Genomic DNA, 26,340 nt, shown 5'->3' with positions numbered 1-26,340 from the left:
AAAAAAAAAAATTAATAAAATGCTCTATTCCATATGAATTAGAAGTTTTATTACATTTTATTCAGTAACTCATTTGAAATGGTCTGAGTTTCTCCAATATTATACACAAAACAATGTCCACAAAACTCTTGGATGTTTACCCAGAACTAATGTTCACACAAAAAATTACATAAATATTCATAGGAGCCCAACAGGTTAAGGTTTAAACACAGTGGTACATCTGTATCATGGAACACTACTTTAAAAAGAGTGAACTACTGGTACAACTTGAATGATCTCCAGGGCAGTATGCTGGGTTATAAAAACTAATCCCAAATGGTCACATATGGTGGTGTACTTATATAGCATGCTTGCAATGATAAAATTAGAGAAACGGAGGACAGGTTACTGGTTCCCCAGAGTCAGGGATGAAGGGATAGAGGAATCCTTGTGGATGGGTTAAGTGTTTAGTTTTATAAATTGCCAAACTATTTTCCAGAGTGACAGTAGCATTTCATAGTCACACCTTTGATTTGAGTTGTTTCTTTGGATTTTTGCATTTGATATCACTTACTTTAGCTGTCCTGAGAGAAATGTGGTATCTCATTGTGGTTATAATTTGCCTTTCCCAAATGGCTAATGGACAATATCTTTTCATGTGCATATATGCCATCCATGTGTCCTCTGGTGAAATGTCGATTCATGTCTTTTTGGCCTTTTTCTAATTGGATTGTTTTTTTTTTTAATTTGTGTTGAGTTTTTTATATATTTTAGGTACTTGTACTTTATCAGATATGCAGTTTGCAAATATTTTCTCCCAGTCTGTAGCTTTGTCTTTCCATCTTAACAGGGTCTCTGCAGAGCGAAAGTGTTTAATTTTGATTGGATTCCATTGTCCTTGTCTTGCTGCCCAGTGACATCTCTAAAAGCATCCTTATTTACTGGGCAAAAGCTGTTCTTCTTCACCCTCAATTTTCTCAGGTATATATTTAGCATAAAGAGAGCTTCTGTTAATTTTGTAGTTATTAGAACCAATAGGATACATATATGGAAGTGGCTCACTGATTGCAAAGCTGATGGGTTTAAAATCTAGCTGGCAGACAGAAACACATAAACTGACGTGTGTAAGGCAGTGGCGCCATGGCCACTTGGGTGGTTTTTGAGATGGCATGGAAGATATTGTTGAACCTTTGGGCTCACAGAAATGTTCCTTTGACATTCCAATCTAAGTTAAGGTTAACGGTGAGAAGTTAACATTGACAGTATGTACCTTGACATATATTGAAAATGGCACTTCACCTCTGTAGTCTTTCCCAAAACCTAATAACCCCAGTCTAACCATGAAAAAAAAATCAGGTAACCCCAAATGGGGGAACACTACAAAATACCAGGCACTGTTCCTCAGAACTGTCAAAGTCTAGCTTATTTGTATTATAGTCTGTTTGATAGCAATTTCTTGAAATAGGTTGATTTTGCTCTACTGCCCAATGTGCAACCAGTTCTCAAAAAAAAAAAAAAATTCCTATCTGTTTGAAACAAAGGTCTAGGTGCTAATTCTTAAATGTAGGATTCTGTACATGTTCATCAAAATGTCATACAACAAAACCAACTATATCATAGGCTAATTGATATAAACAATTGTTAAGTTCATCTGGCATATTTCTGTTCACAAAAACATCACCAAACTTCTAAAGACCCCAAATACTTCTAGTATTACACACAGAAATGTGTTCTATACATACATTTAAGAAAGATGAATAAAAACAAGATAATTATTTTCTAGTCTGCTTATTCCAGTTCATGTGCAGGTGGCCAGAGCCTATCACAGCAGCTCAGGGCTCCAGGTGGGAACCAAAGTTGGTCAGGACACCCTTCCATCACGGGGTACACTCACACCCACACCCACACTCTACTGAGACAATTTATTGACAGTGATTAACCTCACGTGCACATCTTTGGGACATAGGAGGAAACGAGTCCTAGAGAAAATCCACGCAGACATGGAAAGAACATGCAAACTACACAGTGGCCCCAGCTGGGAATTGATTTCCTCATCAACGTTATAACGAAACAACAGTGAATGAAATAATGGAGGACCAGCTGTAGCGACACACCTTGAATAAAACGTTTAGCTCTCTGTAAGTTACAAGCTACATCCTATTTTATCTCTCTGAGGTAGAAGAAAGTTGGAGGGGGATAGAGATGGGAGTTACCCTCTAAATTAACTGTCTTCATATGATGGTAATTTATTTTCCAAGTAGTACACAGAGACTTTCTCTGGTAAACACAAACCAAATTATTTTTAAAGGAATCAGTTTCCAGATCTCCATTTCATGCGTACCTTCCTAAACTTGACCTGCCTGAAAAGATGCCTCAGGACAAGGCTTTATCCCCCTTAACAATTATTCTTTTCACATTAGACAAAATAGATACACCTTCTATCCATTCTGAATCTTAAAATGTCAACTTAAAATTACTAAGGGATATGAAGTTTTCCATAATCACTTTAGAATACTTTCACAGCTCCAAAATTTCCCCAAAGAGAAGAAACTTGATCATATCCCAGTGAGGAAGGGAAGAGAAAAAGAAAAGGTCTCTAAAGTTCTCTCTCCAAGTCAACTCTTTTCACCTGAAAACGTCTAGAAAGCTTATGCAGAAAACTATTCTGAGGTCTTTAATTAGTTCACTAAGATCCCATTGTCTGAGCCAAATATTTTAGAATCTGCTAAGAAAGGGTTTTCTATTCCTGTGCTAGGCTTTACTTTGAATTTTTGCATCATAGCAAGAGAAATTCCAAGATATCAAGAGACAGAATATAGCCAATAGGGAAGCCACCTGTGTAATACCTCATTAGGTAGCCCCATAAAATATTCAGGCAGAATATTCAGGCACCATACTGCTTCTAGCCCCCTGCCTGATCTTCAAGTGATAAAAGAGATGGCCTTATCTTGCATTAAGTGTCTATAATCCTCTGAGCACCTGTCCCAAAGAGACAGTGACCTGACTTTCTCTCAGAACAAAAATTATAGGCCCTTAGTGGCATCCAGTGATAATGTTCTTTACTCATTTGGAACAATGAGAGGCATAATTCTCTCAGTTCTTTATTAGAAACAGAAAGCAAGCCACTATAATTTTTAAACAAAGAACTATAAAACATTAAGTTTAGAGACTTTATATTTCTCCCTTTTTGCAATACAGTCTATCTTTTGAGATGAGGCACAAAGATCATGATGTAACTCATATTAAGAAAGGACAATACAGTTTACAGTTTAAGTCTATCTATCTACTTCGTATGAAAAGGAAAAAAAAAATGGTTCATGTGGATGTCACCTCCAAAGAAGACACATAATAAACACTAGAATGCAACATTCATTATATTTATTTTACTAAATATTATGGTTCAAAAAACAAACCAAAAACTTTTACTTAAAACTAGTCCAACTAGGTGGATTGGGCTGACACCATCCCATCCCCTTCTAGGTATACAGAACTGGAACCATATCAGACAGCAAGCACTCATGTATACTTTGCCTTTCCTGATGAACATGAATGAACTTCTCTGAACCAAGAGAGACAAATGAAGTTTTACAAGATACAGGCACTTTATGTTCCCAGTTTTAAAAATAAGCCAAGTGAAAAATACTTAGTAAAAGTAATTGGAACATAGAAAGCTTTAGGAGTTCTACCATTAATTTTAGTGACTTACACTCAATGCCAACAGACAGCATCAAACAAGTAAAACAAATAAAAGTTTAACCTGGGTTAATGGGCATATATATAAAAAATAATTCAAATTTACTACAATCAGAAAAAAATGCCCACCTGAATCCAACTTAAAGATATGCAATAATGTGCATTACATTTTGTGTACCTATATAGCTGAGTAGTATCTGAAAGCTTTGCAAGACTGTGTGGTTAGTGAGAAAAGCAAAAGGTGCTTTTGATTCCACAGTATCCAATTAAAACAAAACAAAGCAATTTACAAAAAAACGGGTACCAAATAATACTTTAAAATAAATAGTTCATCATTTTGATGAATATATACATGTAGAGTCCACTTCCTGGGAATTTAGCTATCTAAAAGTGGCATATCACTATCCAGAGGTGCAGGAGCCAGTTCACATAAATAGAACAGTGTGGCTTCACTAGCTTCGGCTTCAGTCAACGGCTCCAGGCGAACAAGCTTACTTTGGGTTGGTTCTGGGTCCAGGCTGCTATCCAGAAGCTCATCAACTTCTATGGGCTTATCTACAGAGGACATAACTTCTGATGATGCTGTGCTCCCCTGTTCAACAGCAGAAGCAGGGTTCCCATCAAGGAATGCAAGAAGTGGAAAGGCAGTGTACTGGATAAGCTGTTTATCTATAACAATGATTAGAAAAAAAGCACTTTTATCACCAGCTTATACAGAGTTCAAGATGAAAGTGGAAAATACAAAAACAGAGATCTACTTATGTATAATCACTAACCCAACAAAATAAGAAATAAGGTATTTGTCAGTAAATTAAAAGATGTTCAAGTCAGAAAAGTTAGTCTTTTATTCAACAATTAAGAAATGAAGGTTCTTTTTAAAGTTAAGTAGAAAAAACCCACACACAACTTAAATTTTAAGAACTATTACCTCACCAATTCAATTTTCTCTGTATGCTGGAACCATTATGCAGAGAACTGAGATCAATATATCTGTGTTCAATTGTTAAGAATGGCAAGGAGTTCATTGGCATGCATTAGCTTCTATGTAGGACTTTTACTTTTGAAATTCTATAGAAATTAGTACTACATTTATACCTACCTGTTTTGGGTTTAGATTTTCTTCCCTCTTCTGAAACTGGTTGAACTACATTGTTCTTGGTAGTTTCTAATCCTTTATTCTCCGACTAAAAGAGAGAAAAACAACAAAAATACTTTTTCATGTTCCTGAAAATAGCAAAAAATAAAAAAAACTGTATGTGAATATTGGTATATTATCTGACATATATGGGAAGGGGGAGCACCAGGAAAGATGCACTAGAGAGAGAGATTTGAGTAGAGGTAACAAGACTGATTTAAAAAGCTATTGCTGTCATCAAGTGGATGAAACAAAATCCTGAACTAGGATGACAATAGTATGAAAAAGAGGGAGCATTTCAACAGCAGAAAACACAGAATTTGTCAAGGACAAAAGATGGGAATAAGTCAAAGATGGCTGGTTTCAAACTTCTAATAAAGAGATCACTCTTGAAACAAACCAATTTTAAAGTTTTCATTAAAAATGTATTATACATTTCATTCACAGAGTAAATGAACACATTTAGAATAGTTGAAGATAACACGATGACATCCTAAAACTATTAATCCCTATATTTGGAAGCCTCAAAGTTGAGGTGGTTCTTCATTTCCTTCATGTGGCTCTTTCAGTTCTTTTCTGTCATTTAAATTTGCTTCTTTCAACCAGTGATGTCTTCTCTCCTTACATATGATTGTAAGGGAATTAAGTCACTAATGCTGTTAAATTCTTCAGTGCTCTTTTCAAGGATATTCAAAGTGAGGTGGAGAGGTTCACAACTTCTCCTCAATAGCTGTAAATCCCAGATAGCTGATGCTGGTTAGGTACATATGGTGTAACAAACACACTAATTCCAGTAATTCCCTGATATTCATCCTATCTAATAATAGACAAACATGGTAATTAACCGTACCTCCGACACGCTTCCCATTGGCTAATCAGGGCGATATGCAAATTAACTGCCAACCAAGATGGCGGCCGGTAGCCAGGCAGCTGAAGCGAACAGGAGGCTTGCTTACTCCAGTGATGGAGGAAGCCAAGGTTCCCTGCCTGCTGCTGCCCAGCTCTGAGCTGCACTCTAAGCAACTATGTTGCAATTATAGAAGCTAAACAAACCCCAGAAACCTGCTTTCAGCCAGCCGGGCCTCAGAGCTGGAGTTGCAACAGTGTTTCAATTATAGAAGCTAAACAAAGCCCAGATATCTGCTTTCAGCAGCCGAGGTCTCAGAGCTGGAGCCAAGCCTCAGAGCTAAAGCCAGCTCTCAGCTCCAGTGACAGCCATAGAAGGTAAATAAATCCCAGAATAAAAAAAAAGAAAAAAAAGGAGAGGTTGGGAGCTTCAGTCCCCCGCCAGCCTGAAAACGGCCCTCAGCCCCTCACCCAGACTGGCCAGGCACCCCAGTGGGGACCCCCACCCTGAAGGGGGTGTGACCAGCTGCAAACAGCCATCATTCCCTCATCCAGGCTGGCCAGGCACCCAAGCGGGACCCCCACCCTGATCCAGGACACCCTTCAGGGCAAACCAGCCGGCCGCCACCCATGCACCAGGCCTCTATCCTATATAGTAAAAGGGTAATATGCAAACTGACCCTAACAGCAGAAGGACTGGGAATGACTGACCACCAGGAGGCAGACGCTCAATGCAGGAGCTGCCCTCTGGTGGTCAGGGTGCTCTCACATGGGAGGAGCTCTGCTCAGCCACAAGCCAGGCTGATGGCTGCCAGTACAGCGGTGGTGGTGGGAGCCTCTCCTGCCTCCTCAGCAGCGCTAAGGATGTTCGACTGCAGTTTAGGCCTGCTCCCCGCTGGCAAGTGGACATCCCCTGAGGGCTGCCGGGCTGCTGGGCTGCCAGAGGGATGTCTGATTGCCATCTTAGGCCCAATCCCCCCAGGGAGCAGGCCTAAGCCAGCAGGTGGTCATCCCCTGAGAGGTCCCAGACTGCGAGAGGGCACAGGCCAGGCTGAGGGACCCCCCCCTCCCCCAGTGCACAAATTTTTGTGCACCGGGCCTCTAGTTGTAAAATAAAGCAGTATGAGTTCCAGGATTCAGAAAGAATAACAACGCCACGATATAACAACTTATGCCTTTCCAAAAACTTACATTAAAATATTTCTTAGTTAGCATTCACAATAAATATTAAAGCAATAATACCATTATTTTTATACTTCCTAAAATAGGTATTTTCCAAGGATACCACTAAAACATATGAGAACAAGGATGACAAATGGGTTTCAACTCCCATGCAAACTCTTATTCATTAGTAGGGGCCACTTAGAGTCCTGTATTGAGGAGTATCCTGATTTATTAGGAAAGAGTATTGTAATCCATGTCACATAATATCTGTCATGAGCAAGGGAATAGCAGTTGATGTGTCATTGTTTTTGGTAGTTCCTAATCCTGGGTAATTTAGAGTTGAAAGAATTTGTGAACTTTGAATCAGAAATTATACATTCACTTTGGATGATTTACGTTAGGGGTTGGCAGACTTTTTCTATAAAGGCCAGTTAGTAAATATAAGTACATATATAAATGTGTTCTCCGTCATAACTACTCAATTCTGTAATTTTTGTGCAAAAGCAGCCATAGGCAGTACATGAAAGAACAAGTGTGGCTGTGTTCAATAAAACTTATTTACAAAAGCAGGCAGCATGCCTGAATTTGTCATGTGGACCATAGTTTGCCTAGATTTATGTTATAAGATTCTATGGACCATTTCAGCACTATGTTTCAGTAAATATGATATTATTAAATGTTAGATCTTAAGTTGAATGAACCCATGTATTGCATTTATTTAGTGATGTGATATAGTATTTATTTTTTGTATACACTGTGTCATTCTTTATTCTTGGATCTCCTCCCTATTCCGAAAACCAATACCTTAAATACAGTTAAACAGCAAAATGCATATTGCTCCAAAATACATAGAAAAATTAAATTTGAGTTCTAGATTAACAGTTTCAAATAGTTTAATCAAGTGATCTCCCAGCACTTTGAGGGCTGATTTCATACTAATAGTTAATGGTACTTACAGTTAAGTGCCAGCAAAACTGGGTAATAATACACCCCATAACCAAAAGCTAATTTTTCATCTGGAATTTTACTATCTTGATCACACATATTAGGTAATAGAAAATGATTTGTAACTGGGAGAGGTATTGCTCTATGCTTACTAAGACTTTTTAAAAATTCGTATAGCTATGGGTCCTGAGCAACGTTAATTAAAACTTACTTTTGTATTATTGATGTAATCTGTGGGATTCATCTGCACAGAACTAGTGAAAAGCTGAAAGACCAAACAAGAAAGATGGTAAGTTTAAAAAATAATAAAAAGCTATCTGTATTCAAAATTTTTATACAGCCATGTTGGGTGAAGAGATGTAGTTCCTGCACTAGGAAGCTCCTATAGAGTAAAATAAGTTGGGAAGAGAAAAGCAGAAAGCAAAACAGAGCAAGCTAGCCCATGAATTAGACATTGTAAAGAATCCTATATAATAAAAGGCTAATATGCAAATCGACTGAATGGCAGAACGACTGGTCTCTATGACGCACACTGACCATCAGGGGGCAGACACTCAACACAGGAGCTGCCTCCTGGTGGTCAGTGTGCTCCCACAGGGGGAGCGCCGTTCAACCAGAAGCCGGGCTCCGTGGCAGCACCAAGCCGTCAGTTGGATGTCCCCCCGAGGGCTCCTGGACTGCAAGAAGGTGCAGGTTGGGCTGAGGAAACCCCCTACCCCGCAAGTGCATGAATTTCGTGTACTGGGCCTCTAGTTTCTCTATAAAACTATAAAGTAAAAACTTGAGACAAATGGTGGTTTTCCACAGCTCCCTTCTTCATTTCCTTTATTTTTCTTCTCCCTAAATGCCTCGGGCCTTAAGTGCCAACCAGGACTGAGTTCATTGCCCTGACACTGTCTTCACTGACTATTTGCTAATCATGTGATAAATTTATGGAATCTGTTCTATGATAATGGCTCCTAGATTACAAATGGCATACCTCCTTGCTGGTTCTTTTCACCTCGCCTAGCAAGGGAAGCTATAAATGCTAAAATCACTGCTTACTGTACTCCTCAGGCCAGTTTACAGACATAACTTTTGTTTAAATTGTTAAGTGTCAAAGTCATTCATTCCATAGGGATTTATTGACCATATAATAATTAACATCATAAAGAATATAAAATGAATACACTATTCCTGCTCTTCAGGAGCTTACAATCTAAAAGACAAGAACAACAGCAAATAGTAACATATGATCATATACAATCCGTATTATAATAATAATGGATGGTGGAGCTAAAAAGTACTAAGGAGTTAAGAGAAAGAAAGAAGAAAAACACACAGACACAAACATGCACATACATACACAGAATAAACAAAATATCTGGATAAAGCTATGCAACATGTATCAGTCCCTGGGGAATGGTTGACTTGGAAAGGAAGGAAGGAGAAAAGAATACATTATGACATTAGCAATAACCAAGAAGATGACCAGTCCAAATAACACACAAGTTCTAAGTTGAATAGTAAGTTGTGTACATAAGGTTCAAAAAGTAAAGCAAGGCCAGTCAGGGAACAAGACGACATTCTCTCCACAGTAATAAGTGGATGGAGCAGTGAAATTTGGCAATTTCAGTATTTCCAGAGAACAAGCACAACAAACGGTTCACAGGATACAATGAAATACAGAGGCCACAGGCAGGTTCCTCCTCTATTCTATCTAGACACTGATTCTTTCAAAGTTCCACATTCATGGTAGACCTAAAGATATCCCAGCTCCTTCTTTTCTTTCATTAACTTTATCACCTACTGGTCTTCGAAGAGGAAGAGACTCGGTTCAGATAGCTATAGGAGACTGCCAGTCTCTGCAGTTCAGCTTAGAGGCCTAACCAGATTTTGTTCCTAAAGAGAGTGGCATATAAAGAGGCCCAACAGTGAAAGATCCCCGCTCATTCTTTGCCCCACTCCTCCTACACATTGACTCAGGATTGCCTTCATGTATTCCCAGCAGATGCATAGTCTGAACTAAAAAAAAGTAGATCAAGAGGAGGAGCTGACATAGTTGGGTTGAATTCTATGGCCAGACCTCTTCTGCCGACTCCACATGGGATCACTCATAACTGGACTTTGCAGAGAGAATCCATGAACTCTTCAGCATACTTATTTATCCCTTATTATTTTTGCCATCTCAGAGAACAAGGCAACCTACAGGTGGATTTTTTTATTTATAACAATACAGCATAATTCAAGGATGAGATAATTAAGGTCTAGGTAAGAGAGCCAATATTAGAAACAAAAAGCAGGGATGGCTTGTGAATGCTATTTTGAAAAATACTCAGGACTTGAATGATGAGATAAAGATCAGGAAGCCAAGATGCCTCTGTAATTACTATCCTGGGTGAGTGAAGTCTGGTATCACTACAGAAAATTAAAAATCTAAAAGGGGTATCTAGCTTAGAGAATAAAAAAAAATTTGGTATTAAACAGAATCTAAGGCAAGATCTGATGACTCTTAAAGGCATGGACTTAGAATTCAAGTAAGTTTACTTTAAAAAGTATTAAGAGCTGGAGATATACATTTGAGAGCAATTCTACAAGCACAAATCCCTTCAGAGAGGAAGGACAGAAAAGGAAGAGGAATAGAAAATAAGAGGATAAAAGACTGAGTACCTTTGGGGAAGACCCAAGTAGAAGTAGAAAACAGCAGGAAAAAAAAACAGTTTTTAGAGGAAATGGAGAATGTTTAGGGTGACAGGAGATAACAAAGGTCCAAGGGCTTCTAAAATCAACAGAACAAGTTCTGTTTTAGAAAATCAATAGTATAAATAATAATACTGCTAATTACTTGTAATTCTTATAACAGCTCTTCTGGGCATTAGCTACATTTTATAGATAGGGAAACTTGGAAAGAGAGCTTAATTTTTCCAAGGTTAATAATAACATAGCTAGTATAGTAAGAGGAGCCAAACGTAGAACCCAAATCTGATTCAAAACAAATGTTCTTCCACTAGCCCAGTGACCTTAATTGGGGGGGGGGGGCAGGAAATCACAGCCTACTTACTATGGATAAACCAAGGCAGCACAAGCTTAGAGTAAATAAGAAGATAATACAGGGTTTCAAATGAAATATAGAGTAAAAAAGAAGTAACTCATATAGCCACTCATTTCTAAATGGGTGAAAGGATTAGAAAAGCAGAATGGTAAATGAGCAGAGCAACATATCAAAATGCTTTCTAAGATGGGGAAGCATTAAAGGCAGATGGGAAAGATCAAGGATAGAGATAGAAAAACAAAGATGCAGGGGGGATGTGTACAAATTGGCTTTAAAGAGGAAGTACTTCCTGTAAGATGAGATTCCACATCTTATGAGAGGACCAGGAAGAGGTGAATTATCCTTTGTGAATAGGAAATAGTTGGCTGGATGAGGTCTTGAGGACAAACGAGTATGATAAATGTTTCAAAGTTGAATTAAAATAACCTAGTTGAAGATTACAAGGATTTGTAGAGGTTATAGGATTTTATTTTTTTCTTAGTAATCTAAGGGACAGATATTCTAAAAGGAACCTGGATTCAGAGTGGGGATTAAGACTGACAGAATTAAGAAGGTAAGTCAAGTTACTGTTAACAAGTTGAAGTAGGTCATTAACATGGATGCTGAATTCACTTAAGATGGTAACGTAGATTGGCATGGAAAAGAAGTCTTCAAAGAAGATGAAATCCATCCTGAGAGGCACTGAGTCTTTGGGAAAGATGATTAAGTCTTATGACACACAGACTGATGAGTAGAGAGATAAGGTGGTCAATTAAGATTGAAGAGGAAAAAAGAACTAATTCCTTTTAGCCTCATTGAGAAGCTCTTCAAAGGACAAAACTGTACACTCTTGACATGAGAGAAGCATTTTAAGTAGAAAAAAAATATGTCAAAACCTTCAAAAGGCAGAAATATGTTCACAACAGAAAATGAAAATGGGGAGAGAACCAGATTCATCTGGATGGGAGCAGGTCACAAAGGAAGCTTTAGGCAAGGGGAAGAGGGGTAATAGTTACACAAGGGACGAGAACAAGAAAGGTGGCTAGTGCCAGGAATGGTAGATGAGGATTCACAGACCAGACAACACTGGAGTCAAGTTCATAGAGGTGGTAGTGGGGACTGAAGCAGGAGAACATTAGGACACAGGACACACACATTATAAAAATATATCAAGTATAATACATTTGAATAGAAAATGTTAATTCCCAAAGTTAGTAAGTGCCTTCATGCTGTTTTCTGGCCACATATCTCTATTAGTAACTTTCACCAATTTCTATACAATGAAAATTTATTCTAAAGAAAACCATAATACAGCAACAAGTCCAGACAAGACTTAATAGTACTGTTGAACAGAGTTGATATGTTGTTACAGGGGGATTAACTGAACTGCTATTTATAGATGGGTAGTGATTACCTTCCTTCATTGTCTTGAACCCATCTGTTCAATCTTTCTGATAAACAAAACCATTATTTTTTTTAAATGCAAAAACAAGTGTAGAATACAAGAAAATGATATACTGATTTATAAATAACATACACAGAGACACAAACTACCAGTACAGCTAAGATTATTCAAAGTACCTACATCAACCAGGAGATCTGGGTCTATGCTAAACTGTCTTCCAGACAGCATGGCTTGGAAGTCCTCTAAACTGCAATCAATACTGTCAAGATAATCCAACAGCTCAACCCTAAGGAAAAAGATTTTTAAAAAAGAAATCAATTAGATTTTCCTGTTTTTATGTTTAAATTACACTGCAATCTAGCAAGGCAAAACATTTCCAGCAAAAGTGGAATCCTTACCAATTATCTTAGAGGTCCTATTCAGTATTTGGGATTCCTAAAAATTTGGTTAACCAAGAACTCACAGCACTTTTACATAAAACTTTAGTGTTTACAGAAAAAAGGTTTTGCAAAAACCGTCTGATTTCTTTCTTTCCTCTATATTATAAATTATTAAATGTTTAACTTCTTATTACTGGTCACTGCTACTAATTTCTGTGTGTTTTTTAATGCTAAAAATAAGTCCCTTAATAGAGGTATGTTATTCCATTATCCTGATATAAACACAAATACAATCACATATACTTTATGGACATTCAAAACAAATATTTTATTAAGAAAATCTGAGGAACTGCCAAAAAAATCCCAAAACTACCCTTGGAATGATTAATTCCTTCTCAAAACAGCATTTGTGGAGCTCAGCCCTGACCAAAACACAGAAAGGTAGACTACATGGGTTCATAATGTGAAAGGAAGGTCAATCAAAGAGAAAGAGAATACATGAAGTAAACAAAGAAAGAAAATAAATTTAGACATCTAAATGAACACTCACTTTCCCAAAAGATTGATGTTATCATTTAAAATGGAATCCATCATGGTAACAGGATCATCTGCAGTCAGACTGGAGGAGCCATTTAGCTGGATGGCACTAGACATGAGAGGACTAGTGCCATCACTGCCTGAACTTAGGGATTCTCTGGCTGGTTCATTCTGATCTCCACTCTGAATGACCGGTGCATATTCATCTTCATTGTCATCTTCAACAATGACAATATCAGGGTACTGGCTACAGCTATATCAACAATAGGAGAAAGAACCAATTACAGACCAATTCAATAAATTAATTCTATCCATTCCTTTTCCTTGGAAATTCTCTCCCCAAACCACATATCAAAAGGCTTAAATTTCTTGGGGGAGTATCTTAATCACAAATATTGATAGTTCATACGATATAAGACCACAAAGAATCAATTAAAGCTGTTTAACTACAAAATTAAAAAATCAGAATTCTCATTAGTTTTTTGTTGAGTCTTTTTGCTGGGGGTTGGGGGGGTGGGGGGGTTAGGAGGTATGTTATTCCATTATCCTGATATAAACACAAATACAATCACATATACTTTATGGACATTCAAAACAAATATTTTATTAAGAAAATCTGAGGAACTGCCAAAAAAATCCCAAAACTACTCTTGGAATGATTAATTCCTTCTCAAAACAGAATTTGTGGAGCTCAGCCCTGACCAAAACACAGAAAGGTAGACTACATGGGTTCATAATGTGAAAGGAAGGTCAATCAAAGAGAAAGAGAATACATGAAGTAAACAAAGAAAGAAAATAAATTTAGACATCTAAATGAACACTCACTTTCCCAAAAGATTGATGTTATCATTTAAAATGGAATCCATCATGGTAACAGGATCATCTGCAGTCAGACTGGAGGAGCCATTTAGCTGGATGGCACTAGACATGAGAGGACTAGTGCCATCACTGCCTGAACTTAGGGATTCTCTGGCTGGTTCATTCTGATCTCCACTCTGAATGACCGGTGCATATTCATCTTCATTGTCATCTTCAACAATGACAATATCAGGGTACTGGCTACAGCTATATCAACAATAGGAGAAAGAACCAATTACAGACCAATTCAATAAATTAATTCTATCCATTCCTTTTCCTTGGAAATTCTCTCCCCAAACCACATATCAAAAGGCTTAAATTTCTTGGGGGAGTATCTTAATCACAAATATTGATAGTTCATACGATATAAGACCACAAAGAATCAATTAAAGCTGTTTAACTACAAAATTAAAAAATCAGAATTCTCATTAGTTTTTTGTTGAGTCTTTTTGCTGGGGGTTGGGGGGGTGGGGGTGGGGTTAGGAGGGATATCTGGTTGAATAATTTGGCTTAATTTTTCAGTTTAATAACCCAAACATGAGTCAGATATTAGTTCATCGAAGAATAAAGTGTTTTTGAATTTAGCTCTTTGGTAAGAAAAGTAACTATTTTCATAAATGTTATTTCTCAATCTCCTTACTTTGAGGGATCAGATATGATATCTTCATTAGTTTCTGGAATAACTGGGATATTTTCTTCATCTGCATTATCATCAGTAACATCATAAATAATGATGTCATCTGAAATCCGCTCCCTTGGTTTTAAACCTTCAGTCCTACTGTGTGGAACCTAAAAAATCAGGGAGAAAAAAATACATAAAAAAATGAAATTATATTAACTCCAAAACATTATTTAAAGATGCTAACTGAGAACCTACTAGTTATTAAATGTTGACAATACAATAGTAAGCAAAACAGATATATTCACTGCTCTTCTTGGACTTATACACTAATTAGTACTAGTAGTGCAGAGGTATAAGGTATATTCTCTGCATTCTACTTAACTATTTTTTTTTTAAAAGGACCTCGAAGATGGCATGCCTCAGAATGCTTATATAAGAAAGAGCTTCAAATCTTCAAGTATTTTTCTATGCCCCAAAGCTAAAACGTCAGGATTTCACCAGAAATTTTCAAGCATAAACAGAAGGGCACTATGCTGATGAGTACTATTTCAACTCAAGATACTCTGTTTGATACATATTTTTTCTTACTCATTAAATGGTTTCAAAATAGAAAAACAAAAAAACTTCAACTATTCCAGTTAAATAACAGCCTGGTATTTTAGTAATGATTATTTTTAAAGATAAGCTACAGTCAGACCATAGGTACATTAACAAAAAAGCATTCAATTCTTTAAAGCAAACTGAAGTCATTATTATAAAGCAAAAATCTATCAATTTTAACACTAGAAAGTATAGAGGCAGAAGATGTAAAGTCTTTAAAAAATATATAAATCGAGTTAAAATAAAAATCTCATACATGAATCTTCCATCCTAAAAACAAAGTATTAGATATTCTTGATTAGAAACAGTGGTGGGAAGAGGAACCAGATGTTAGGTTAACTCTGATTTTCCTGAGAACAAAAATCTTGAAACTTTAATGATAAATGTCTAACAGTATTTAAAATTCTAAGATTTGAAAGTAACATTGATAATCAGATACTAAAGAAGCCTGGACCCTGGACTGGACTAATTTTCCACTGGATGTAAGTTTGACAAATTATCCAGTGAGCCTATGACAAAAATAAAGGTAAACAAAAATATTTTTTAAAAAATATGTTTTTATTGATTTTTAGAGAGGAAAGGAGGAGGAGTGAAGACAGAAACATTGACTGGTTGCCTCCTGCATGCCTCTCCCTGGGGAGAGCCTGCAATCCAGGCATCGGGGAACTGAACCACTGGACTCTTGGTGCATGGGCCAACGCTCAATCCACTGAGCCATGCTGGCCAGGACACAAAAATACTCTTTAAACTTGCTATCGTAAAAAAGTCTAGTCTGTGTATATTTATGATAAAAGTTGGAAATAACTTTAACCAATGGATGAAGGCATAATTACATTATCATAATATTCAATTAATATATAGTAATTGAGATGAAATAATTCTCGATTTAATAAATCTCAAAAGTAAGACCAAGTGAAAAAAAGCCACAAGGCAAAATGATATGTATAAAATGATATCATTTGTATGAAGTTTAGATATATATAAATAATAACAAATATTCATGGATTCACACATATAAAATGACTATGGAAATAATAAATACTAATTCAAAATAGTGATTATCTCTAGGTGACGGGAGACTGGATGGGGGAGAAAAACAAACTTGGGAACAGGCAACTAAGACAGCTATATTCATAATGGTTTAGCTCTTAAAATAATCTAATGCAAACAATGAAAAAAGTCATCCTATATAATAAAGAGGTAGTATGCAAATTAACCCTCACAAGATGGCTGCCTATGCCCAGCCGACAGGGGGGTTAGTGAAGGACGACCAAACGACTGAACAGCAGGCTGCGTGGGGCGACCAGGCCAGCGGGGGGCGGGGGCAGTTGGGGGGGACCAGGCCGGCAGGGAGGGGACAGTTAGGGGCGATCAGGTAGGCACGCAGAGGCAGGGAGAGGCGATCAGGCTGGCAGCAGGGGGCAGTTAGGGGCAACCAGGTGGGCAGAGAGGGGCAGTTGTGGGTGACCAGGCTGGCAGGGGGGGCAGTAAGGAGTGACCAGGCCGGCAGGGAGGGGACAGTTAGGGGCGATCAGGTAGGCACGCAGAGGCAGTGAGAGGCGATCAGGCTGGCAGCAGGGGGCAGTTAGGGGCGACCAGGTAGGCAGGCAGGTGAGCGATTAGGAGCCAGTGGTCCAGGATTGTGAGAGGGATGTCCGACTGCCAGTTTAGGCCCAATCCCCGGGTTCGGGCCTAAACCGCAGTTGGATATCCCTCAAGTGGTTCCGGATTGGAGAGGATGCAGGCTGGGCTGAGGGGCCCCACCACCCTGACCCCGTGCATGAATTTTGTGCACTGGGCCTCTAATGATTTAATAAAGCTGGATGATGAGCACTTAGATTATTACTCAATAAACTTCTTTGAATGCATGAAATGTAACTATTAATAAAAATTAGTTTGAGACAGTAAATATAAAAGTTAACAAAAAATTACTTTATGATGGTGATTATCAGCTGGTTCTTTGACTATGTGCTGAAATAGATTCTTCTTTTGGGCTCCATTAGTGTTCAGAAGTAGAGGCCTGAAAATCAAAAGATATCTATGAAGCAAACATACAAGGAATTTAAGCTGCTTCTACTACAAATACACTCATGGTAATAATGAATAGTAAGGATAAAATAAATTTTAGTAAGGATACAAAAGAAACTCTTAAAAATGATTGTATCTTAGAAATAGAAACTGGGGGATCAGTGTGCCTAAAAACTTATTTCTTCATTCATTTTTACTACTTTTGCTATAATAAATGTAACAAACTACTCTCTCCAGATATGTTTCATTGCTGACTGAACTATATAATTCTTTTTTTTTAATTTTTGCTTTTTGTTTTTTATCATTTAAAGTATTACAAATAGTAGTACATGTCTCCTTTTTTCCCCATTGGCCTCCCCTAACCCCCGGCACATGCCCTCACCACCCACCCCCCAGTGTCATGTCCATTGGTTATCCCTATATGCAAGCATACAAGTCCCTTGGTTGATCTCTTACCCACACCCACAACCCTCTCCTGCCTTCCCGCTATAGTTTGACAGTCTGTTTGATGCTTCTTTGCCTCTGTATCTATTTTTGTTCATCAGTTTATAATGTTCTTTATATTCCACAAATGAGTGAGATCATGTGATATTTATCTTTCACTTTGTTTTGATTTGCATCTCTCGGATGATTAGTGACTTTGAGCATGTTTTCATATGTCTCTTGGCTTTCTGAATGTCCTCTTCTGAAAAGTGTGTATTTAGGTCCTTTGCCCATTTTTTGATTGGATTGTTTATCTTCCTTTTGTTAAGTTGTATGAGTTCCCTATAAATGTTGGAGATTAAACCCTTATCGAATAACATTGGCAAATATGTTCTCCCATGCAGTGGGCTTTCTTGTTGTTTTGTTGATGGTTTATTTTGCTGTGCAGCTTTTCATTTTGATGTAGTCCCATTTGTTTATTTTCTCCTTAGTTTCCATTGCCCTAGGAGCTGTATGGGTAAAGATACTGCTACGACAAATGTCTTCTAAGATTTTTATGGCTTCCCGAAATCTTACGTTTAAGTCCTTTATCCATTTTGAGTTTATTTTTGTGTATGGTGTAAAATTGGTGGTCTAGTTTTAAGAACAGTGCTTACATGGTAAAAAATAAATAGGTAGTATCATAAGAACTAATTAGTGGAAGTAGGTTAATTAAGGCCACTGCATAAGCTGTAAGCATAACCAAGCTTTGCTAAAATCTTAGCCTTACAAGATAATCTTTTTCTTCTTCCAAATATTCCTTTGTCTATTACTCTTATGTATTAGTTGTAACAATGGTAGTTACTGACAATTATAGGTACCACAATCCATGGTTGACATACAGTCTTTTAAAGACCTTATGAATACATTAAACATATGATCAAGTAAAAAAATTTGTTTTCTTTTTAAAAGATATAACCTTTTAAAAAAATTTCCCTCAGATTTTCTAAAGATACATTAAGTTGCTAATGTAATTAAATACAGATTCTTTATTAACTGTATTTGTAAAGTGATCATTTAGGCTAACCTTATCTTTAAAAAACATGAGCAGGATGACAGCACGAGGAAGTAACATATTCTTGAAACATGAGTGTAATTTAACAAGGGAGGACTGTTCATCCAGGAAAATGGGCGTACACTCAGCAAATGTAGGCCATTCATGGTTAAACACTATAATTTTTGGTTGTCCATGTGTAAGTCAAAATATTTTATCATAAAATCTTACCTTTTACGTTTTAAACTCACAAGCTGGTTATTCTGAACCAATGTAACAATAAACTGGACAATCTAAAAGGAAAATATAAATATAATTTTTTTCCATCATAGACTCCCAGTTCTTTAGTCCACATTACACATCTTACAAAATTAATTCATATTGCATGTCCTCTATTCTAAGTCACATAATTTCTCCTATATTAGCACATTTGAAATTTGGATGCATCTTAAAATTGATATAGAAGAATAACCTGCGATAGATAAAGCTGCTACTACCTAGGATAGGAATGCCTAACCCACCCATCAACCCATCCATTTACATATCCAATATTCAGTTCAGTTAGTATTTGTTTTGGTGATACTTATCAAGCATGCCTGAATACAGATCCCAACTTTTAAAATTCTTTCAAGAATATTATGATGCAAAAATCAAACAAACAAAAACAACAACTGGTGTTTGACAGGCAACATTTTTCTTACACCAGGTAATATAATTAGAAGTAAAAAAAAAATTGCTAACTCTTTGCCACTAAATTGCTTACTCAAAAGAAAAATAGATCATAAAATGTTCAAGTTAGAAAGCTTATTGGCTGATTCTAGAAAAACTGTTGAGGCACTAAGTGCAATTACATTTGGAAGAAAACTATTAAACAGAGAAAGATATGCCACATTCCTTCATACTTTATGACAGGATTTCTTAATGGAGCAGCAGCATTGCATGCAAATTCTTAGCCCAACTCTAAAATTGCTAAAATCTTAAATTCTGAGGAGGCCCAGCTCCAGATGGTACTAATGTGAATGAGAACCATTTATGGTATGGTATGCCTTGAAATTATACTGTAACTTCCTAAAGGAGCTAAAAAAGTGAGTATCACATGGAGAATGAAAAACAGTATAGAGGCTACGAATAAAGAAAAAAGGGATTGGGGGACAATATGGACTCTGTGCAGAAAAGTTTCTTTTAAGCTTTGTGAAATGTAATTTCATGATTAAAATAAAGAATTGTCAAATAAAAAACCTATTGTATATCTTTAATATGTGTTCTCCCCAAAAGAAGTTACTAAATAGTTTGCCTTACAAATCAATATGAGCTTTTTCATGGAAAAGAAATATAAACATTTCATTTTATTTTTAATAATTTATTAAATTTACTGGGGTGACATTGGTTAATAAAATTATATAGGTTTCAGGGGTACAATTCTTTAATAAATCAGCTGTACTACTAATTATTGTGTGTTCACCACCCCAAGTCAAGTTTCCTTCCACCACCACAGCTAACCCTCCTTTCCCTCTGATAATCTCCATATAGATGTCTGTCTATGGGGGTTTGGTTTTTTCCTTATTTTCTTTTTTTCCTTAATCACTTCAAAATATAAACTTTTAAACTGAAGAGTCAGACATTAGAGTATATGAAAACATTAGCCACTAAATTGCTTACTCAAAGAAAATGCTGAGAGCTGACGAAAATACATTTATGCTTAAAGATATCTTTGAAATCATTCAACTTCAATTATTTTTTTTTCATTTATAAAAAAGTGTCATGGGAAAATTCTAGAAACATTAGTAATTGAATTTTTAAGAACATGAATCACTGGCTAAATTTCTTCTGAAATTCGTTCTACATCTCAGTTCTTTTTACACTTCTGCCATCTCACTGCACATGTAGTACATGTTAGATGCCTTATCTTCTTTATAACCTGAAGAAGATGAGGATCTAACATATACCACATCTGACTTCTGCACCTGACAAGTCCTATAACAGGTAACTCACATACACTATTTTCAATTAATCTAAGGCCAAGAGTAAATTGCAGAATTAAAAACCAATTCCAGGAATAGAGGAAAAAATGGTTGCCTATCATCATGCATTATATAAACTCCCTAACCTCCAACAAAACACATAGATTCAAACTCAAATCTGAGCAGATAGAATGTAAGCTTTCATGAAAAACTGAAATGTTATATAAGTATTTTACAAACTATTCTTGCCATTAGGGGAAAAAACAACAACAAATTACAGAATATTTTAAGTTAATATTTAAGCAAAATATTGTTTTCTGAAAAATGAGGAACAGATTTTTAAAATAAAGTAACAGGTTAAGGTACATTATCATTTTAAATCTGGTATTCTTAACAGGACTGCATGTTGAAATTAGCTATGGAAAGTTTTGAAAATATATGTAACTTGGACTCAGAACTGAATTTTACATTCAAACTTCACTTGCATAATAATTTAAAAAAAAAAAAAGCTATTTTGACCACAGGCCAAAGGTTGCACTACCATTCATCTCTCTTCTAAGCCTGTTCCACTAGATTCAAATCCTGTCAGTCATAACGCTATTTTTAGCTAAAGACCTCTGAGCATGGACAAGCTGAAGCGTTCCCACTACCCCCCCCCACCCAAAAAAAACCCCTGCTGTTTAGAGTCCAATTTACTCATGAGCAAAAAATAGCTACCTTAATTACTTTTATGTTTCACCTCTTATTAACATATGAAAGACGGTATGAATAGATTAAATCACAAGGATACAATGCAACAAAGAGACTCAGTTCCTCCAGCAATTTTCAGCTCAAATACTAAAACATAGGATTTATTTTACAACATTATATTAACTGCTTTTCTGCAAAGACTAATAATCACATATATTGATAACTCATTTTTTTGAACTCATAATTTGGTAGACTGATTTGAAAATATTGTTTATCTTCTGTACCTGTATCTATGCCTTTTAAAGTAAAAAAAGAATAGTAAAAACAAATGAACAAAAAACCCCCACATAATAAGGCTTTGTTTTTTATAGTAAAAACTGTGTAAGAAATTTGCAGTGTATTAATTATGCATCTAAGAATAAAATATTCTAAAGTTGTGCTATCAGGCAAAAGCCTCTTTATTAAAAGTTAATGACATATTAACTGGGAGTAAGAAATTACTATATTTAGCTAATATTTTTATTAAAAAGAATATTAACACTTGGCCTAATTTGTTTGATTTCTAATTTTACTTCTAGCTGTGCACCTAATATATAAGAAACTAAAATCAACCACGGACTATTCAATAGAGTATTCACAAATGGTGCTTATTAAAACACACGCAATTAAGATCATGAGGAAAAAAGCTTACCTTTCGAATAACTTGTTGCTGTTGCGCATGTTTTGCTCGTAATTCTGACACCTCCTTCCAAAGGGACTCATTCTCACTATGTTATCATTTATTTAAAAACAAAAAAATAAAAATTCAGTAAAAAAGCCAGGTCCCAATATATTTAATTAAGCATACCAGAGAATACCATAGACATAAGGAACTAGCTGATGGTTGCTAAGGGGGGAGGGGAGGGGGATGGATTTAAAGGCATGGGAATAACCAATTTTTAAAAATTAAAAATAAAGATTAAAAAAATACCAGAGAATTTAAGTAGCTTTTATTATATATTTTTATGAGACTAGAAAATCTTTGGTTCAATTATATAGATGACAATTATCTTGACACAAATCTAGAATCATTCCTTCATAACGGTAGTAGCTTCTACTCATGACACTATATTCACAAAAACTTAAGGCTCATGCCTCCATCCATATAGTAGTAGGCAATTTATTCCTCTGACAATCTGGTTCATTATTTCCTGTTTAAGCTAACCTTTCAACTATGGCTACCAAGTGAATTCAGTACTTGTGCTTAGGAAACAATTTTTAAAGGGAAGTGATATTTACCTAGCACTTAATATGCTCCAGGCACTATGATAAGCATTTTATATGTTCTAATCATTTAAACTTCTCTCAAATCCATCAGGAAGGGAATTATTATCTCTATTTTATAGATTAGGACTCTGAGACACAGAGAACTGAGAAGACCTGCCCAAGATCACACAGATAAATTTACTAAGGGTTAAAGTTGAACTAAAGTCTGTCAGACTCTAAAACTGTCTATCTTAAGATGTCTCAAAAACAAGCGTATGAAAACACTAAAAAAATATGTCTTTGAAAAGCATATTCAACTATATGACAAACCAATTAACTGGACCAGGAATAATACTTTCTTTTCCTTCATTCAACATTTATTGAAATTTCATTGCTATTAAATGTTAGCAGCAATGATAATGCTGAGAAGACATAAAAGATAATCCACCTATTACATGTTTAATATTCATTCTTTTGTTAATTTCCACAAAAGCCATCTTCCTCAATCCAAACTACAAAAAGAACTATATTTACAAATAAGGGGTATCGAAAATGAGACTTTAATACTTATAAAAAGAAATTATACTTTTTCTGACTTACGTCCTTTTCCCCCTATTTTTTATGTCCTACTTTTTCCTAAGAGACAGATCACACAGAAAAGTTTTTAAAAAGAAAGAATAGGTAGCACATGTAGTACTTTGTGTGCCCTCATGTGTGTGATCATATAAAAGCTAACCTAGCCCTGGCTGGTGTGGCTCAGTTGGTTGAGTGCCATCCTGTGCACCGCAAGATCACCAGTTCCATTCCTGGTCAGGGCACATGCCCAGGTTGCAGGTTCAGTCCCTAGTTGGGGTGCATGCGGGAGGCAACCAACTGATGTTCCTCTTTTACATCAACGTTTCTCTCTCTCTCTCCCTTCCTCTCTAAAATTAATAAAGATATATTTTTAAAAAAGAAAAGAAAAAAAGCTAACCTATGTAGAATCGTATTTCCTACACTAATTTAAAGATCTACTCTTTCACCAAATCGGCATGTGCATAATATTGTTTCGAATGCTCAGGTTTTTTATTCTTTCGACCACCATCATGAAGATACAATACTGGGGCAAAGTCTATGGCTACAAATTAAAAATAAAGAGAACCAATACTTACAGAAAAATGATCTTTGGCCTTGGCTTCAACAACATGATCTAAAAGTACTTAAAGCACTAACCTCCAATTCCCAACACACAACAAACACACCAACCCCATAATAGAATTATATTTGAAAATAATACTTTACCTTTTTAACTCAGAAAGCCTGGACTCAATAGTCTCTTGTTTTATTTGAACCTTCTGAGCACTACTTATAATTTTTGTTAAATCTTCCTGACGAATTTTATTTTCTTCTGGTTTTGAAGATGAAACCTTTCAAAAAGCAAATTTAGGATGTCAAACAAATGCCATGACTGTAATTCAAAGCTTCCCTATTAAAAAGGTTCTTATAGCGTGTTCAGGAAATTAATCGTTCCAAAAAGACCAGGATAAGATTCTAGGGAGAGAATACACTTCATAGCTCAGAGAGAGGATAAAGAATAATCAGTCTATTTTTTTTAAATGTGGGTAAGTTTCCAGTTTCCACAAGCAGGAACACCTTAAGGGCCGCCCCCCCCCCGCCCCCTTTCATTTCCTTCTGTCAAACTCCCTGTAATTTTCCCAAGCCTCTTTATTATCACATTCCATGTCTAATTAAATTTATGCAGTAATAGCTTGTTAGCCCATTTTCTTTCATGGCCCATTGCCTTTTTTTACCTCTCTATCCTCCCACCCCCATTTTCTGGATTTGGTAAAATATCTTATTTCAGTAAAAAATTCATTAAAAAGTGTACTGTTAAATGCCTACTATATACAAGAGACTCATTCTGGGCATTCAAATTCAGCAGTGAACTACATAAAAAGCCCTCCACGGAATTTACATTCTAGCAGGAGCTTACATTTTTTTAAGCTAAATTAAAAGGAGTGAGCTATCCCAATATGAATGACTCCTCATCCTCAGTCAGCATGCAAACATTTTCCTTCCCTTTTAAGGTGTTTGAGCACTCAGTATAACTCAGCACCAGGGAAAAATAATAGGGGGAAATAATTAAAACTTTATTAGTCTAAGTCATCCTAACAAAGAACACCAGTGTATTTCTATACATTCTCAGTTTCAACACTGATATAAGTCTCAGCCAAGTATATGACATGGTAATGCCCTAATTAAATCATGTTAACAATAGCCCACCTTCCTTTTAATGTTCTCCAACAAGTCATCCTGGCCTTGTTTGAAGTAAGGATGCTGAAATTCAACAGGACCATCTCGTTCCTGCTTTACAATTCCAGAGTCAATATGTACTACTTTACGGAAACCATCTGAAAAAGATTCAAAATTCAGATGACTAAAACAGAGAAGTCAAAATTTAATGGTGCTTGTATGCAGTATATTTCCTCTTTATCATTCTAATAGGAAAAAATTGTTTAATCAGTGGCTGATGACAGTACTCCAAATAAACTGTTGTCCATACTCACACATATTCAGTTGCCTCACAAAGCTTGCCATGTTATTGTGCTTGAAGTATTTGGGAAGTATTTCTTTCGCAAACCTTTGTTCATCCAAAACCAGAAAACTTTGACCATTCTGAAAAAATAAAAAAGTCAAATAGTTAAGGTCCTCTGACATGAGATTGTATATAAGAACCCCCAAACTGGGCAATCCTTTTATGATAACTTCAGACCAACAATTTGTAACTGTTAATGGCAACAGAAACAAACTCCAATTAAGTGCCAAACTGTAATTAAGCTTTTGATGCCAACATCAAAAGCTCAGACCCAGCCAGTGTGGCGCAGTGGCTGAGCATAGACCTATGAACCAGGAGATCACGGTTCGATTCCTGGTCAGGACATATGCCCAAGTTGTGGTCTCGATCCCCAGTGTGGGGTGGGGTGGGGTGTGCAGGATGCAGAATCAGTGATTCTCTCTCATCATTGATGTTTCTATAGTTCTCTCCCTCTCCCTTCCTCTCTGAAACAAAAAACAAAAACAAAACAAAAGCTCAGGAGTATGTCTCAACCCAAAACCTGCATCATGCTCTATAGTGAAATATTAGAAAAATTCCCATTAAATCAGAAACAAGAAAAATAAAAAAAAATATGTACATAGCATAATTATTTAATATTGTTTTAAAGCCAACAAAATTAGACAAAAATAAGATAAAATTTGAGAAAAGTACTATCATTTTTGCAAGCATAATTGTATCTTTGTACCAACTGAAAAACTATATGAGAGTTTAGTAAAGTACCTGGTTACTAATTAATACGTAAAGTCACTAGTGTTCTTTCATACCAAAAAATAAACAACTTGAAACTTACTAGAATACAATAATCAAAACAGCATGGTACTAGCACAAAGACAGACAGACCAATAGAATAGAATAGAGAGCCCAGAAATAAATTCTTGCATATACAGTCAAAGGATTTTTATAAGGGTGTCAAGACCATTTAATGAAGAAAGGACAGTCTTTTTAACAAATGATGTTGGGAAAACTGGGTACTAACATGCAAAAGAATAAAGTCTGAACCCTTATCTTACATCATATACAAAAATTAACTCAAGTGGATGAAAGACCTAAATTTATAAAAATTTTAGAAGAAACCATAAAGAGAGGCTTCATGACATGGATTTGGCAGTGATTTCTTGGATAACACCAAATCACTGTCAACAAAAGCAAAAATAAACTAATGAAGCTACCTCAGAATAAACACTTTTGTG

The 26,340-nt window shown here is 36.1% G+C and overlaps 1 protein-coding gene across 2 annotated transcripts; it reads right to left on the bottom strand.

Annotated features, from left to right (window-relative positions):
- Positions 1–38: 38 nt before the first annotated feature.
- Positions 39–25,375, bottom strand: HSF2 (heat shock transcription factor 2). Of its 2 annotated transcripts, XM_005858940.2 has the most exons (12): positions 25,101–25,375; positions 24,817–24,944; positions 23,836–23,960; positions 22,001–22,076; positions 18,890–18,951; positions 17,107–17,194; positions 14,593–14,741; positions 13,920–14,159; positions 12,358–12,463; positions 7,974–8,027; positions 4,772–4,856; positions 39–4,341 (listed from the first exon to the last, which is right to left on the bottom strand). In XM_005858940.2, exons 1-12 carry the CDS (start codon positions 25,249–25,251, stop codon positions 4,049–4,051), a joined length of 1,557 nt encoding a protein of 518 aa, XP_005859002.1. In that variant the 5' UTR covers positions 25,252–25,375; the 3' UTR covers positions 39–4,048. The 2 variants fall into 2 exon arrangements, with proteins under 2 accessions (XP_005859002.1, XP_005859003.1); XM_005858941.2 differs by lacking the exon at positions 7,974–8,027 and having other exon boundaries at positions 25,101–25,373.
- Between the last annotated feature and the right edge of the window lie 965 nt (positions 25,376–26,340).

Source organism: Myotis brandtii, unplaced genomic scaffold, assembly GCF_000412655.1.
Source record: "Myotis brandtii unplaced genomic scaffold, ASM41265v1 scaffold123, whole genome shotgun sequence".
Classification (NCBI taxonomy): Eukaryota; Metazoa; Chordata; class Mammalia; order Chiroptera; family Vespertilionidae; genus Myotis; species Myotis brandtii.
The sequence above is the reverse complement of the archived record's forward strand: the minus strand, read 5'-3'. Positions and strand labels throughout refer to the sequence as shown.